This window comes from Lacerta agilis, chromosome 7, assembly GCF_009819535.1.
Source record: "Lacerta agilis isolate rLacAgi1 chromosome 7, rLacAgi1.pri, whole genome shotgun sequence".
Classification (NCBI taxonomy): Eukaryota; Metazoa; Chordata; class Lepidosauria; order Squamata; family Lacertidae; genus Lacerta; species Lacerta agilis.
The window spans coordinates 33,124,443-33,142,506 of record NC_046318.1 but is presented as its reverse complement, the minus strand read 5'-3'; the positions used below and the strand labels follow the sequence as shown (position 1 = coordinate 33,142,506).

At 42.8% G+C, this 18,064-nt stretch overlaps 1 protein-coding gene across 2 annotated transcripts; it reads right to left on the bottom strand.

The window, feature by feature from the left end:
* Window positions 1-7,634: 7,634 nt before the first annotated feature.
* On the bottom strand, window positions 7,635-17,269 carry ZADH2 (zinc binding alcohol dehydrogenase domain containing 2). Of its 2 annotated transcripts, none has more exons than XM_033154791.1 (2): window positions 16,713-17,269; window positions 7,635-9,500 (listed from the first exon to the last, which is right to left on the bottom strand). In XM_033154791.1, exons 1-2 carry the CDS (start codon window positions 17,009-17,011, stop codon window positions 8,576-8,578), a joined length of 1,224 nt encoding a protein of 407 aa, XP_033010682.1. In that variant the 5' UTR covers window positions 17,012-17,269; the 3' UTR covers window positions 7,635-8,575. The 2 variants fall into 2 exon arrangements, with proteins under 2 accessions (XP_033010682.1, XP_033010683.1); XM_033154792.1 differs by lacking the exon at window positions 16,713-17,269 and adding an exon at window positions 11,561-11,583.
* Between the last annotated feature and the right edge of the window lie 795 nt (window positions 17,270-18,064).

Genomic DNA, 18,064 nt, shown 5'->3' with positions numbered 1-18,064 from the left:
ATGGAGTTAAGTAACATATATGGTGCAATTCCATAGTCCGTGTAGTTTCTTTCACCCACCTTCAAAACTATGCTTGAATGTTAACAGTGACTTAGCTTGGTCTTACCTTGTCTGACCTCACTACTGGTCCTCATTTCCTCTGGGCTGGTCTCTGTAACAACAGTAACATTTCAAATGTCTAGAATTATTATTTTTTGCAATGTGTGACAGCAGGATCCTGCATTCATCTTATCTGTTTCTACTTATGATATAGGCACTGGCTCTTTTTCCTGGGTTATATATCTTCTGTAGACCAGCCTGGTTACATGTTCCAGGTAATGTCTCTTAACACACTATATTTCCAGTGGTTATTAAGAAGACTTTTTCAGCTCTTATTGAGGAAATACCGACTTTCTTCCAACATTTGTCCCAATAGCTGGAGAGGCATGGTAAGGAACAGCTGCCTATGCAAATTTGGTCCTTGACATGGCAGGCTGAAGCAATTACCCAACAATGGATCTGTTAGTTGATAAATATATTTTTTGTGACTCAGCTGCTCATCTTCAGGTGGTAACTCTGTGTGTATAAACCAGAATTATGCCTCGAGCAGCACGGGTACATGAAAAAGCTAGCTCTAAAACAAAGACATTTACGGTGTCTATTTGGTAGTAAAGTCCCATTAAATTCAATGGGACATACTGGTACTTCTAGAAAACAAGGTGTAGGATATAGTGGTCTAAGTGCTGGTGCAGACACAGCTTTAGGCTGCAGTTCTATATACAGACTTAACTGGGAAATAGTCCCACAGAACTCAAGGGAACTATTTTGAACAGGCATTCATAGGATTGTGCTGTTAATGCTTTCTGTTTCAGCTGCATGCTCCAAAGCTAAATCCCAAGCACTTGAAAAACAGCAACATTAGGTTAAGAATTTGGGTGGGAGAGATATATAGATTGAGTCCTCCTCGCAGAGGGCATGTGTTGTGGTGAGATCGTCAGGACTGACCTCACTGTTTGTGTGGGTGGGAGCGATTGGATAGCCACAACAACCCAATTGGTGGTCCCTTGGTTGCTGGGCAGATCTGACCAATGGATAATTTTGTGTATTAACCAAGGGAACTTTATATACTGCTGCACGTTGAATAGAGCTTCCTCTTTTCGCTTCGTGCACCGGCTCACCCGCCCACCCTCCCTATATTTAGGGTGTTGCTAGAACCTTGCTATGTCATCGTGAGTCGTCTGCTGTTGGGTTACGGGCCAGGTAGGAATTTTCCCATTTGGCTGATTGGCTGGTGCCAGTTGGGTTTCGCCTGCCGCGTAGCAAATCGTCACAGCTTTGTAAGGTTTGGCAGTTAGGCATTGGTTCAAGGTGGCCCTGAGGGGGGGGGGTTGGAGCACCTGTCCCCTCCAATGCGCAAAGGTATTCCATTAAAGGAATCCATTGATTCACCATGCTTTTGTCGACCCCTTTCGGGGGGGGGGGTAGGGCCACACAAGAGTCCCTGGGAGCATTTGGGGTCAGCTTGAGTCTGATCCTGGACCATTGCTCCCCCACAATATTTACCTGTACTGACAATATGGTGGGGCCCAGTCGTCAGTGCTGCCCTGCTGAGGCCAGGTGCAGCTAGTCAGGAACCAATGCCTAAACAAACCACTCACTATCTGTAATCAATAAAATTGTGGCCAAAATTATGCCAGTAACCTAAAACTAAATTCTGTGTCAGTTGTGTCTTTATTTATTGGGAAGCTCCTGGGGATCTTAACATGCAATCATTTAGACTCCTGTTTTCTCCTTTGTTGCAGATTATACTTACTTGATAGCGACATATTGATTATTATATTTCGGTTATTTTAAGCTCCTTTTCATTAGTCACTGTGGATTGTTTTAATAGAATGGCAAAGTGTAAATACCTTAAACAAGCAAACTGACAAACTATTTGTGCAGGAGGAGATAAAGGTGGGGAGGACATACTAGCTGAAACAAAATTACATTAAATCCTGCTCTGCTGTGATACAAGCCACACCCCCATTGATTTAATGTGAAGTACTAACTATGTCAGGGGTCGTTTACCTTTACCTTTTTACTAACTATGTGAAGGGGTACAACGCTACACAGGTACTGCTCCTGTAGCAATTACAAATGTAACTGAAATAAAAGCCAGAAACAGGAAGCCCCCACCCTTAAAAAAAAAAAACCATGTCCCCAAGGCAGGCATCTGTCTTAAATGATACAATTTGTCAACTTTCCAGCATCTTTTAGTTCCAAACACAAAAAGAAGTCCTGTTACACAAAGCACATTACATATTCATTAGCTGGAATGTTTCTAAAGTATCTAATGCAGGGTTTTCATTTAATAAGAAGCAGTTACTTGCAACTTAGCAGTACATAAAAATAAATTCTGAGCACACTAATAGCTGCTCTAGTCTGGGTTAGATGGAACTTTTTGTGCACAGAACAAGAATTTTAAACAGTGAGCACGTTATTGCCACATGCTAAAAACTAGCATATAGCCTAAAATCTCGATTTTTGCGTGGGGTGGTGAAATCCAAAAGTACTAATACCAGTTTATTATAAACAAGGTATTATTTATAAACAGGTCACATGTGAGAGATATCACATCTGAAAGTGGTGTGTGTGGTTTTATAATCAAACAAAATAGTAATTAATCTTCTATTTACCCCTCACAATGAGGATTACTTAGTGCATATTTAAACGGTGTATAAGATTTAACTACTGTGCAACCTGCCCCCACGCTGCCCTGCCAATGACCTTAAGCACAACATGGAAGGAAGGCCATTCTCTGTAGAAAAGAGAAGTAATTTATCCACTAGGATGGTTTGGCCCCAGCCCCCTTCTCTAAAACTGAGGCTGACAGTTGTGTTGAATTATGGAATAGTATATTTGCAGTGTGTAGAATAATCTGCTAAAGTGTTGAAAACATCAAACTTATTTTACTTATAATTTCAGGCTACGTTTAAACAATGGCCTTGGAGCAGCTGTAATAGTTGCTAAAAAATAAATAAATTAAATCTCTACAAGCGTTTTACTTATAATGGCTGCTATCTTCCAAACACTGAATCAACAGTAAATCGAAATGCAACCAATGGAACTTGCTGCTAAATAAAGAGTGGGGAGAACTGAAATCATAATGTCTTAATAGAATCTGTTTCCTTAGAGTAAATAAAAATAGTGTAAAAATGACCAAAGCCCACAAAAGAGGGCAGCCCCCCGCCCCCTTTTAATGGTGTGCTTTGTTTTTCTTTTACTTGAGGTTACCATATCACCCCAAACATGCACTCACATTCAGGATTTATCATAGCCCCTCAAAACATAATAAATTTCTCTTCTCTAGCTTAAGGGATCCATCAGTTAAAATGTTAGTCTTTCATCTTTATTACCCTCCCATTAAAATGAGAGAAACCGGGACTCACTTCAGTTTAGAAGCAGCAATTTGGTCGGTAATGTCCTTACTACTCAAGTCTTTACAAAGAGAGAAAAGTGCATTACTGCTTATATTTCACACATATATCTGACTAAGAAGCAAGCAAACCTTTCAGATGCATACTATGTTAAATTTAATAATATTCTTTGATTAGATTATTTTATTGCAACATTTTGCCATTGCCAGTCATTCCCCATACACATTTATGTTAATAAAACCTGCAGGGTTTTTTTAGTCTCTCTCTCTCTCTCTCTCTCTCTCTCTCTCTCTCTGTGTGTGTGTGTGTGTGTGTGTTTGAAGACTGCCTGCTCTTTTACAGCTGTTAGATCTGAAATGGACAGATTAATAACTAACCATCACATTGGACTAGGTTTTTTTTTGTACATTGCACCAGTAACCCTTTGCTATAATGAGGACACAAAGAGCTTCGCATCAAGGCTGCGCCTCTTCTTCATAACTCAAAAGCGTCACAGTGGCAATAGTCTCTAGTGCTATTTGTCTTTAGTGCAGTTGTGACACTTCGGCATGATCCATAATTTGGCAGCTATTTACCGTGACATTTCCCTTCAGTGCAGCCATAACATTCAGCGAAGCCATTATTTGGTTCCATTTACCATATAAATTGTATTGTTGTGCATGCATGCTAGCAGCTATATTAGGCACCTGAAAATGAGTAAATCTTGTAAAATAGATACTAACAGCTATTCAGCAGTGGAGTTCCTTTCTAGCTCAGACTGAAGAAAAGCAAACAAACAAACAAAATAACATTTCTGAATACTGCCGCAAACTTTTCCCTCAGCAGCTGCAATTATCTGTATTTGCACAGCATGGCAATTATACTCAGCAACTGGCTTCTCCTCCCCCACAAAAAATATTAACATTATAATGTTATTGAAATATGATTTAATTTTAAAAGGAATTAAAATACTTCAGTGCAACAGTTCAGTAAAAAATGCACAGGGTAAAATGTGCAGAATACTGCAAGTTAATATATTTGGTGGAGAATATGTATGTGTATCTAAAAAACAACTATGACAACATCACAGGTTTGGCCTTTCTTGACACATTTTCCTTGTCTGTGATTGCTTTATGTAGAAAAACTCAAGTTGCTGCTGTCTGCAAACATCCAACTTTTGCCACAGCAAGCAAATTTGAGTGGAAAGGTTAAATTAAAAGTTATGGGGGGGGTGCAATATGCAGTGCTATCCTAGGTGTAGCTCCTCAGAAGTAATTCCCATTTAGTTCAATGTGACTTACTTCCAAGCATGTGCAGGTTTGCAGCCTCCATGAGTTAATATTCTTAAAAATCCAATTCTCTATTGTTGTTGTTCAGTCGTTCAGTTGTGTCCGACTCTTCGTGACTCCATGGACCACAGCACGCCAGGCACACCTATCTTTCACTGCCTCCTGCAGTTTGGCCAAACTCATGCTAGACGCTTCGAGAACACTGTCCAACCATCTCATCCTCTGTCGCCCCCTTCTCCTTGTGCCCTCCATCTTTCCCAACATCCGGGTCTTTTCTAGGGAGTCTTCTCTTCTCATGAGGTGGCCAAAGTACTGGAGCCTCAACTTCAGGGTCTGTCCTTCCAGTGAGCACTCTATACAGTATAGCATATACAAGGAATTTCCTAGACATTTTATTATTTGTATTATACTATTCTTGGCATTCAATCTGAATAAATATTTGCATTCATTTAAGGATTAACTATGTAAAGAGTTTTTAAAATATATTTTTATAAAATAATCAAAGCCAGGATCCAAAGTTCTGTGCATGCAACAAGGCTTTTATTGACCACCAGTTGCAGTACAGCCCCTGGTGTCCTGCCTCTCATACTACTCCAGGATATAAGACTGTGAATGGGCTACAGCTAGAAAGGAAAACCAGCAGTCCTGCCCTAGCAAGATGAAGCACTTTTCAATCATGCACTGCTAGGCAATCTGAATCTTGGCCCAAGTGTTTTCATTGTTAATCCCTTGCAATGAACTGACAGTATTTCCTGTACATATATGTTTGTTATCTTATCATTAATATACCCTCATTCTGACCACTACCCATAACAAGTACTACTTCTTATGCTGCAGCCAAAGACTTCTGCATTATTTAAATTAATCACTTACTCAGAATCAACATAATTTATACTATGGTGAGGCGATAATAAATAAGTAAAAGTAGGGGTGTGTGGATTAAAGTGTGTGTGTGTGAATAATCCAATTATCAGGCACAATAGGATACACACATCAGGACTAAGAATTACCTGTAAACACGAAGCCTTTCCATAACATCAAAGTGCCACCCTACCACACCTAGCTTGATTCAATGAAGAATGGCCTGGCGAAGAGAACAAGAGAACAGCAGCAACAATGCAGAAGCAACAGCAAGAATGTTATGTGCAAAAATCTTGGGGTAAATTAGTAAGCTTGGAAACTATTGTTTCACATCTAAAGAGAATAAGATGCAGTTGTTAACAAGCACACAATCCAGGTTATGCAACCCATAGTTAAGAATTTATATCCCATTGATTCCAATGTTTAACTATCTCATTCCCAATTTACACTTTGGGGCATGTGCATTTGCTGTAAAGTAGCAAAGTGTGAAGTGGAGATACCTGGATGTAAACATGCTAAGGTGGGCATGCACCAGGGAGCCTCAGCAAATGAGGAGTTAACAGTCCACTGTGAGTCTACAATCATGTGTTTAACTCATGAAGGTATTCACTAAGGTCAACACTGGTGTGCATACCTATTGATATTACTCAATCCTCTCTAGGTCTACATAGAAATACTGGTAAGTTTCGGTCAATTCAAAGCTAAGTGGGCTACAACCTGAACATATTTGCTAGGAAGATTCTTTAAGTTAAATTCCAACACTAGGCCTTTACATACATACATATACATATACATATACATATACATATACATATACATATACATATACATATACATATACACATCAGATACTGCAACTGCTTCTTCGGCTTTGACACAATGTTAATTGTTACGAATTGAAACAGAAGAGAACAGGGATTAGATGATCCTTGGTGGATCCCTTCCAACGCTACCGTTTTATGATCATGTAGAATTACTTACTTTAAAAAGTATGAAATTGAATGTTGTAACCACGCTTCTAGGCAAATGTGGTACTTCACTACAGGAATCAATCGGATGCATGCACACACAACTGGGAAGGAACACATTCCACCTGGCTGAAATCTTAAAACATAATTACTTTGAAGTAAGGCCCAATGAAATCAGTGGGGCTTATTTTTATTTAGATATTTTACACTACCTTTCAGGGCATAAACACCCCTCTCAAGGTGACTTGCGCAGTACTTATGATTGGGGTGTAAATATTTTGATGTTTTGCAATAGTTCCTCAAAGAGACAGAATTGTGAAACTCAAGTGCTCAGGGTCAAAAATTGGGGGGGGGGGGGGAAACAGGCTTTGGTAACTTCACATCTCTATGTGCTGAAGCATATTATAACGATGGCTCCTTATGTCTAAAACTGAATTTTGTTCTCAACAGTTGTGCTGTATGGAGAAACAAATAGCTGTCTCCACTTTTGTTCACCACCAAAGGGAAGCCAAATACTTCATCATAATGAGAATGTTTCCATAGGGTGATCAGCTGCTGGATCCAAAATATACTTTGGGTTTCACCTACCAAGCAAATTTTCCAATATCCCAGTCCAAAATCCAGTTTAATTGGAATACCTGGATTTAAGCCACTTAAGGTCCCACTGAAATTGGTGGTGCCAAGCTGGCCTAGATCCTACTACTTGGGTGTGCTTTTAGCTACAGGGTAGCAGGAATTTATAAAACCATGCTTATGAACCTAAAAGGGGGATCTGTTCAACAATAAACATTAGAGTGTCCTTAAACGAGAACACTGATTGCCAGAATGCCTGAAAAAGCAGATAGCTGAAAGTGGAGAATTGCTACATATTTTAAAATACCAGTTTATTCCACATGTGTATTGTCTTTGGAAGCAGTAAACACTCTTTTGCATCTTCAAGCTCATCTTAAAGAGATTAACCCCTTCTCACAAAACAACAAAGGCAATCTGAAGCCAACTAAGAAACATGGCTCGTCTGCTTAACAGTGGGTCCCATTCGATTCAGCAGGGCTTACTCAATGGTAAGCAGACGTCAGGATTGCAGTTGAAGTCGCACAAAAAATAACGGAAGTGAATAAATGGACAACTGAACCATAGTGTAAAAAAAAATTTGTCAAAATGATTTTAATGCTTTAAAACAATATAAATTCTTACAAAGGTTGAAATATAAATTCTTACAAAGGCTTCACCTTATTGCATAGTTCAGCACAGTCTTCTGGGGCCATTATAAGCAAACCATCTAGTCACCATTTCCCTTGTAAGGTGAGGGGCTTCGTTAAAGCTGTTCTTAAGATTGTCTTAGTATTGGTAGAATGTAGCATGATACCAAAGTTAACCCAATTAACGGGTTAATATAGCCAAAATAATAGTTAGCAAGTGGTATTACAACATGAAGATTTCAAAACATAACTATAAAACCTTATATAAAATTAAAACAAACTTTCATTTAAAAACAAAAGCTGGAACTTTTGTAACTAGTAAAATATATCTTTTGAGTTACATAAATCTGCATTTTATTATTGGTTTCGTAACCAACACAACTGAAAAAAAAGATAATTTCTCATTTTTAAATTATATCAAGAGCAATCCGCTACGATGCTGCCCTGTGCTACTGAAAAGCACTCTTGCGTGACTCCCATTGCTCAAGCAGAATGTCCAGGTGAATTGCACCCATCCTTTTTCATAGGAAGAATCGATAATATTATTGATTTCACTTAAAATATTAATATGCCTTTATTTACTCAATTCTAGAGGAAAGCTGTAGGTGAAGATTTCATAGTTGGCCAGATTCAAATCCAATGCAAGTTTAATCACAAGTTCGCTCAAAACTCCCAGAAAAAACACAGAACTGTTTAATGCAATGCCAACGACACATGGCATTTTTAAAGAACACAAAGCCACTTAAATTCAACAAATATTTTTAACGAAACCCTACATGCTATTTTTTAATATGTTACCCATTGGCAACTTTAAAGAAATAGTTATTGTGAAGCATAAAGTGCCCATTTTCCCTCTTTTGATTTATATCATTGTTCTGTTTTTACAGCTTACTGTTGACAGAGTGAGGTAATTCAACTACAATTTTTCCAATGTTTTTCCCCATGTACATATAATCTATAGCGTGGAATACGGACTCTAAGCCAGCAAATTTGCCCTCTGGAGACATGTCTCCAAGGTCCACCTCACAAACCAGTTCTCTGTTTTCACACATTTCGATCAAGTGTTTCAAAGCCGTTTGGTATTCAGAAAGGTAATGGTTTAAGAAGAAACCCCGGATGCTGGCAGATTTCCTTAGCAGCTTTGCTGGCAACATTTCCACATGACCAGGCTGAAGGCCAGTACGGGTTTGGTAGCCAGAGATAAACCCAATAATTATCAGGCGCCCTTTGGTAGCCAAGGAGCTGACAGCCAAGTCAAACATCTGCCCGCCGACAGATTCGTACACCACATCCACACCTTTCGGGTAGTCCTTCTTAAGGACATCAGCAACATTTTCAGTTTTGTAGTTGATAGGGTGGTCACAGCCTATGGATTTCAGAAAGCCAGATTTTTCATCACTGGAGCATGTTCCTATTACATGGCATTTTGCCTTCTTGGAAAGTTGCACGGCAAACTGACCGGTTCCTCCTGCTGCGGCTGTCACCAGAACCGTCTTCCCGTCAGACAGTTCTCCAAGCTCCTTCAGGCTGATATATGCTGTAGTTCCACTTACCAGTAGTGTAAGAAATTCAGGTTTCACAGAGGGTACCGGGATGGCTTCTTTGGCAGGAACAATGGTATATTCAGCAAAAGCACCAGGCCTCATGTAGGCCACTGGTTGGCCCACTGTGTATCTAGCGCTGGCACTTAGGCCCAAGGCTACCACTTCACCAATTCCTTCAAAACCTACGTCAAATGGGGGCTTAACTGACGTGTCATATCGGCCAGCTGAGTAGTTAATATCGGATGCATTAATGCCGACAAATCTAGAAGCAAACAAAAATGTATTAGGCTCTCTTTTTTGACAAGGAATTTTTTTCTTCATAAGAAAAACCTTTTGCTTATATTCAAATATCTCAAGAGTTGGGGTGGGGTGGGGGAACTCCTTCTATGCAAAATGAAAATGGAAAGGTTGTTTTAATCTGGTTTTAGCTTTACCGATAACATAATTTGACATATTTTGTACATGCAAAGCATTTTCCCCTTGCCTGTTTCATGAAAATAAGAACAATAGAAATGAGTTTTGATAAGCTAGGGAATAAAACTGCTTTTTCTATTAAAAAAAATACAGCATAATAAAATATGAGCAACGTAGTAAATATGTTGACTCTGGCAATAAATTTACATTTCAGATTATAACAACAATTTTAAGTGACTAATGATAACATGAAGTATCAATGTCCTCTCCAAGGTCGATGGTCATAAGTGTTACTGCAGGCAAATTTAAAGAAAATGGATGGAGTGTCTGTAACAAATTTGCCTTTTGATGCAACTAATTTGCACATTATTAAAATATTTTGCTGTATACAAATTACTCACAACACCTTAAAACAACCTTGAAGGACTAAAATTATGCAACAATACTTTTGAGCACTATTGACCTCTAATGAGTAAAAATGAACCTAAGTATTAAAAAGGCACAAGTAATTTAATGATGGGTGGTGATGCTGAAATACAAGTTATCTGTACGCACACAGAGTTTGCAGCCAATTTCCCCACAGAAACCTGAAAACAAAAATACGATTCTGTCATAAACAGCAGTGTGACTGTTTCTCTTCTATAACCAAAAATAAACAAATTATGGCATTTAATTATGTGGAAGTGTGAAAATATGTGAAAAATTGATTTTAATGCAACTAGAGAGCTGTTTGTGGATTTATGGTAATTTGAAATAGCTGGCACACAGCGAAACTACAAAACTGAAGGAAGTGCACTGGCCATTTCCAACTCTAAGAAAAATCTCTTTCATTTATTAAAATGTACGGAGTTCAATACAGATAGCTAGATACAGAAATACATGCATATTCACAGAGGGAGCTGTGTCTTCTGTATGTCTCCCCAATTCTTCATTTAATCCAGTCTGCATCTGTAGCAAGGAACACATTTTTCTACCCCCCTTTTTTTTTAGAAAACAAAGGCATCCACATCCAGTTAAAATTTACATAACTCCTATTTCCCATTCTGAAAGGGGAGCGTAAGAGAGGGCAGATTGCAAGGTAAAGGGGCTGAGGTTGCCTTGAGGACGTGAGAAAGGAAAGATCAGAGAGCCAAGGAGCAAGGTCGGAAGGGATCCGACACAACACGACAACTCCCTGCTTTTTGCATTACACCCCACGCAACTAGTTCTGGCAGAGAGGCTGCTAACCCAGAGTCTGCTGGGCGCGCAATCGGCCTCATTCATCCATCCCCGCACAGTGTCTCTTGGGCGGCACGGAGAACCTGCCTCTCCCCGCCCCCCAGCGCCCGAAGTCACACAGGCAGCATGCGAGGGGGGCTTGCCTGCAGCCTTCCTTCGGCAATCCTAATTGTTGCGCTCCTTCCCATCACTGTCCCGGGGCGCTGCAATGCTTGCGCTTGCTCCAACAGCCCGCGCAAGCGGTGCAAGAAAAGTGACTGCAGAGCAAAGTCGGGGCTTTGTGGTCCGATTTAGGCTGCACTTTACTTGCAACAACCCAGACTCGTTGCAATCAAACGGGACTTGCCAGTGTTTCACACACACACCCATGCAAAATGGTGCAGGACGGGGCTCCAACTGGACTCAGCCAGCAGAAATGCACAACTTCGGCTTAGCCAAGCAGCGCACCTGGAGACACGAGCTTTCCCCTCGCTGCAAAAAGTCGTATACTAAAACATCGCTGGCAAGGGCGGGCAGATGAAGACATGCGGCTGTAAGAAGGATGAACAGGGTGGCTTAAAAAAAACACCAACAACCTGCAAGTAGCCGAAGGGGCTGGAAAACTCAGTCGCACCTTGTTAACAATAACAGGTGAAAACGCCCCTTCACCTCTGTGATCTTTCCCACCCCAAATGCACTGCAGCTGAGCACCTGCTTGCAAATGGGTGCGTGTGCAAGAAGGGAGAGGCTCAGCTCCAGACCAGCTCCACGTTGCCTATCTATTGGGCACACCAGCGAGAAGGGAGCATGCCAGCCTTGGCCCCTAGCAGAGCGGGAGCTCGGAGCCCGGCTGGGTCCTCCTGGGGTCGGTTCAGGGAAGGCGGGGAGATCGGCGGGAGGTCCCCCTCCCTCCCAGGCCCCTCCGCCTCCCGCTTTGCCCTCTCTGCCAGCACATGGCCACTTGCAGTTCGCCCTCCCCTCGCATCCTCCTGGCGCTCCTCGCGTCTCTTCCGTGGCTCAGCTGGGAAGTCGCAGGCAGAAAGTCTCTTGGCAGGCTGTGCAAAGGGAAGGGGGCGAAAACAACGTACTTTTTTTTTTAAATTCATTTCTTCCAAAAGAGAGTTGCGCCCCTCTCTGCGAAATGCATCTGAAGCCTCTCTCCCACCATTCCTCCATCGAACTCTTAAGATAAGGGCTGCGTTTAGAAAACAAGCCCTATCTTTTCCCAGCCTCTGCTCGAAAAAGGCGCCTGTCCAGTCCAGATCTTTCTTTTCGAAGTAGTGGAAACACTGTTCATTTTCCTTATTAATCAATACCACCTCCAAGTTCTGTTAACCCCCCCTCCTGTATTAAAATACAATTCTGGATCCCAGGCCGGGGGGGGGGAGACTACGTTCCTATTTCAGCAGTGGTGTGGATAATAAGGGGAAGTGGTGTGATTTTGCTCTATGTTGTAATTTTTAAAGTAGATCTGATGAGGTATTCTCAAGGAGAAATCAATGACCTCCCTGCCATTCCCAGGACAAAGTTGCACTAAGGAAGGGGGGGAAGCGGTGCAGGGTTATTTGGCGATTTGTACAGACCGGATCCTCTCTACCTGTTTTACTCGCGGGAAATACACGCACTGGCAGTAAATCCTATTGGACTCAGCGGAGGTTACTTCTGGGAAGAGATGGGGAGGATTGTGCTGTAAAGTATCCCTTGGGCTTACTAGGAAGGGCTGCAGCCTGTGTGTCGGTGGCTTCCAAGGGAAGATGCAAGTTCAAGATCAGCTTGCAAACTTGCGTGGAGGAGGAGAGTTGGCAACCCGCAGTCATTGTTCTCTCGGTTAAGTACGTGACCTTCACCGGGGGGGGGGGCCTTAGCTACCCTCCTCCCAATTTTGTGGTTTGCATTTCCCTAGGAAGCGACCCGAGCCTTTCGCAAATATGCAAAATGAGAGGAGCGATACAAATACTAATACGGATGCGAGACGTCCCCCACCCGAGGCCCCCACCCCACAATAATAATTGCAGGCTGACTCGCCCCGGCTTTATTTATACTAACACATTCGATTTGAAGGGAGAAAAGGGGGAGGGGGCGAAGCGTCTTCAAAGTGGGGTTAGAAAGCGGCTTCGTTTACTCAAAAACAACTTGCAGAAGTCAGGAGACCGAGGGGGGGGGTAGGGCGAGGACCTTGAGCAGGCAGACACAACAAAGTCACCCAACCCAGGAGCACGCCAGGAAAAGGGGGGAAAGCTCACAGACCAAACAAGAGCAATCGCTGAGAACACTTCGCCCCACATTCCTATTTTTTTTTCCTATCTCCAAACTCCCTCCCCGAACCCATGTCTTGCTTCCCACTTTTGCTACCCAATTTTCTGTATGATATTCCCTCTCAACAGAAAACAGAACCCCCACTGAGACCTGCCACTTTTTATTTTAAAGAAAAACACGCACATACACCCTCACTTCCTGGGTCACGTATTAGCTAAGAAACCCAGAAAATACCTTTCGGGGTGGGATGGAGCTCAGACAAAGGTACGGAGATATATGAATGGCTTAAAAAACATTCCCCCCCTTTAAAATTATTTGTTTGTTTATTACTCCTGGTCCTCAATCCTCTTTTACCGCCCAATCACACCTCCCACAAAATGATCAGAAGTTTAATGTTTCAAATCGATTCCCAGTTTGAGCGCATTTCTCTCGGAATAAAAGGCTGGAGTGGATTTTTTTTTATTTTTTTTGGCTGTTCAGAAAATTATCAGAATAAAGGCGAGGGAGCTGTTTTCCAGAGAGAGGTGGGGTAAGGACGGGAGAGGGAAACTTAAACAAAATATTGTCCTAAAACAAGAAGGAAAGAAGTTAAACGAACTTAAATTGCACCAAGGCAACATGTGCGTGTGTCTGTTTTACTTGGGAGAATGGGGTAGTATTCTGCATTGTGCCATTTGCTCTTTTCATAGGAGTTATGGGGCTAATATGTTTATTCTCCAGCCACCGCAGTAGCTCATTTTCTTTTCTGTTTCAGTTTGAGATAAAGTGTGCAGTATTTTCAAAGCTAGACAAATCCAGGTGACTACGCTTCCCCCCCCCCCCAGTGTGTACAAGGTATTGGGCGTGGAGAGAGAGAGAAAGTCCCGTGTAAGCTTTCAAGGTAGGCACAGGCATTAGGTAGAAAGGTTTGTTCTTAACACGCTTTATTCCGCACTAATTTTGCACTCTCCTGCCTTGGGTGAGAAGCTCCAGCAACAAAACTGAACATCTCACGCAAATCCACATGACACAAAAGTTGCGAACTCCAATCCTGTGATTTCTCACACGCACCTTTTACAAACTAAAGAAAAAAGAAGGAAAAAAAGTGCTTTTTAAAAAACGAGTTACGATCCTTGGACTCTCTTTGCCTGAGTCCCCGGGTGAATGATGCTGCTAGCCCCCCTTGCCTCCACTTCGGAGAACGCACGAGCACATCTTTCCAGTCCCCAGAGAGCCCACCCAGTATCAAGGGCAGGAGGGGAAAGAGTTACATTGAAAACAAAATAAATTGCATGCATAAATTTTCAAATTTCATGGGGGAGGGAGAAAGTGTTGCGGGGGAGGAGATTCGAGAACAAGGACGTAGCAATTTTCCGATAGGCAGCAGGGAGGCCAGGATATATTTTATCTTCACGCAGCATTTTAAACCAGCCGATCCCCCCTCCTATATCCCAAACCAAAGGAATTTAACTGCAGCATGAGTGAGATTTTTTATTAAGGCTTCACATATTTTTGCTCTCCAAAATACTATGTCCTGATGACAGCAGCAATTCAAACCTTTGACACCAGGGAGGACATCTCTCCCTGTAATGTGGGTGTTGTACATTACATAAAACATGAACATTTTGCTAGGGTTCAGATACAATATACGCTGTCTTTCATACTGAAGACTGTGTGTATTGTGTGTGTGTGTGTGTGTGTGTGTGTAATCCACAAATCACATAATTCTGTGTATTTGTGCTTAATCTATTTTAGCTCTATTGGTTCCAACAGGGCTAAATTTACTGAAATGCAACTTATGATAGATTAGCCACCAAGTAATCACTTCTAAATATAAAAAATTGATTGTTAGGGACGAATCTAAGGTCTACCTGAACCTCCTCCAACACATAGTCACCAAACTCACAATCACACCGTTAGAATTCCACATTCTCCAATGGATTTTTAAGCTTTCCACTTTTAAAATCCCCACTTTGATTTTAAGATATTATATCATCTAGAAAGGTGTCAGCAGCAGTAGCAGGAATATAATAATAAAAAATAATAAAGATTGCTAAGATGGTTGAAGTTGAGGTTTTGTTCTACACATTTTCAGGTATATGGAGAGGGCAGCTCACAGAAGAAAATGGGAACTCAAGTCCTAGTTAGCTACTAGCTAGCCCACAATTTACAGCATATTGCTTTAAGCAGAATGTGACGTCTTTACTTCATCCATGACCTGGATGCATTGCAAAAGCAGCTCAAACCTGGCAAAGTAATCGTCTGAAAACAGTGCTACACCTTCTCGAGGGCTACCAATCCTGATCAGACTTACTTGGAAGTAAAGGTCACTGAAATGAATGGGGTTTACTTCCAAGTAAACATTGTGAGGTCAGGGAGGGGAGCTGCTTATCCCCATTTCCCTCCTCCGGTCTGTGCCTTCTGCTTTGCTTTAGTCGTAAAAGGAGGAAGAGGGCCACGGAGTTAAGACACTCAAGAGTGACGGGGAGAGGTGGGTGGGCAGTCATTTGTGGCCCTCTGCTTTCCTGTTGATTTCTGGCTTGCTTAAGGTTAGTGACGTGGAGGACGGGGGTGGGGGTGGGGGTGGGGGTGGAGAGAAACAGGCAGAGTTGCACACATAACTTGCTCTAAACAACGTCTCGAGTGTGTTACATGCGCGCGCACAACCCCCCCTCCCCGAGATGACTATAAATAACCTATATACAACGTCCCAATTGCTGTGTATTAATCACACACGGAGATCTACGCAGCTCAGTCAGTTTTGCTGTATAAAACATAGCCCTCGCAGATCCACAGAGAACAAGTCAGGGGCGCTCGCTCATGAGAACACACGAACGAACACGAACACACACACACGCAGATAGTTGTAGGAACATGGAACAAACATTTGCAGGCAGAAATCTGGGCGGGACTTGGAAATCATTTCCTGGTTGCTGAACTCCCTTCCTGAACTCTCTCGTCGCATACAACTTTCAGATGCATACGATACATTTAAAGCACGTTCCACACACACGGCGTCACCCAAAGAATCCCGGGAACTGTAGTTTCCCCCTAACAGAGGTACAGTTCCCAGCCTCTTTAACAAAATATAGTTTTCAGGGTTCTCTGGGGGAAACCATGCGCATTGAATGTGCTTTAAATGTAAGGTGTGGATTTGATGGGAAACTATTACCCCTTTTCAGGCTTGTATCATTCGTAATACCTGCTGTCCCTCCTCCCAGTGATTCCTTTCAGTTTAACACATCATTTAAAAAAAAGAGAGAGCAGAGGGAGGGGGAGCACGAAGCAATATACACATTTTACCTCTCAGCAAATGGAAACGTTTCATCATTTGCACAGAGGTGTGTGTGCGCGCGCGGGATTATGGTGTAAGCCATTCACAACAATAAAATTAAATCAGCAGTCGCCAGATGGCAGCTGGTACGATTTGATAGGATCACATCAAGTGAATGCGTGCACACGGGAGAGGAGGCCAAAAGGGTGTGAGAAGTAGTTAGGATAAGCAGTAGGGCAGGAAAGGGGGATCGCATACCCCACCCCCGAAAAACACCCACGGAGAAGATGCAAAGAAGAGTTGGCGAAAAGGGAGAGAGAAAATGAGGCGGGGGAGGGGGGAGCGAAATCTCACCTGTTTCTGACAAGCAGATCGCCGTCTCCCGGGAGTGGCACAGGCGCATCGTGTCGTAGGCTCACAGCCTCTCGGAAGTTTGAGCTCAGCTTCGTCACCACCAGCTTCTTCATGGTGGTGGGGATGGACGAGCCGTGGAAATCCAGAAAGTGGCGGGAGTAGGACATGTCCACGATGGGCCGGGGCCGAGCACCACCCAAGCAAGACCGGAGGGGGCTCGCCCAAGGACGCCGCTGCAGCCAGCACAGCTGAGCTCCCCAAGACCTCAGCAAAGCGCTGCTCTGGGCGTGGAAACTCATGCCTAGTTCCGCATCTCGCTCCGTGCTTACCGCCCTTTGCTCGGCTTTCTCCGCACCCCCTGGGCGCTCTTTCTTCCTCGGCTAGCAGGATTCTTCCACAGGCATGCAAACCTCAGCACAGGCTGCAGGAGACAGGCTCTGCACAGACCGGTTTGTGTATGTAAATAAAGTCTAATGCAGCAAGCTGCAGCCTGCCTCGAGACCTCCCTTTCCAGCCCCTCCACAATACAGGAAGCTCAGAGCTGCAGCCGCAGCAAAAAAATTTCCTGCAGTTGATATTGTGCTACCGCCACTAGTATTAAAAAGAAAAAGAAAAAGAAAAAAAAACCCCAACAACAATATCACAGGGACAAAGTTCTTCCTGTTTCAGCCCAGCCTGCCCTGCCAAGTTGCTGGTGCCGAGGGAACACAAACCGTCGCGCGTTTGTGTAGCCTGCAAACAGAACAGACCTAGACCCACACAAGCGTATGTTAGTGATCACAGCATCTACGGATTTCTTGCACTCGGGGGGGGGGGGAGGAAGGATTTTTTTTGGTGGGGAATGGTTAATCCCCACGATCTTTCTATTTGAATTTTTTATGGGGTGTGATCTGCATGCCGAGGAAGGGAGCCCCGTCGTTATTGCATATTAAAAGCTTGCCGAATCTACCACCCCCCCTCCCGCTCCTTCCATTAGAAAAAGACCGAGCTGCTCTTCCTATGTTATCTATCTATCTATATATATAAAAAAAGCTCGGAGACGTTATTAGATCGAATAAGGGTTAAGGCTTGTAGAGAGAAGTTCCAGCTAATCTGGCAATGTTGTTATTAGGAGCCTCCTGGAGCCGCTGGCTGCAGCCACAGGCCCCTCCCCTTCCGTGCGAAACGTTCACTTCCTCGTAAGGTGGTACAAATCAACCCAGAGCCGCTAGCTACCGCTAGTGGAAACAGCACTTGTATTTGGGAAGGCAGAAAAACAACAGCGATTTACGAAAGGATTTAAAGCATCTTTAAGGATGTGAGTTTGTGTGTATGTGTGAGCGCCATTTAAAGACACCCCCCCCCACAAACAC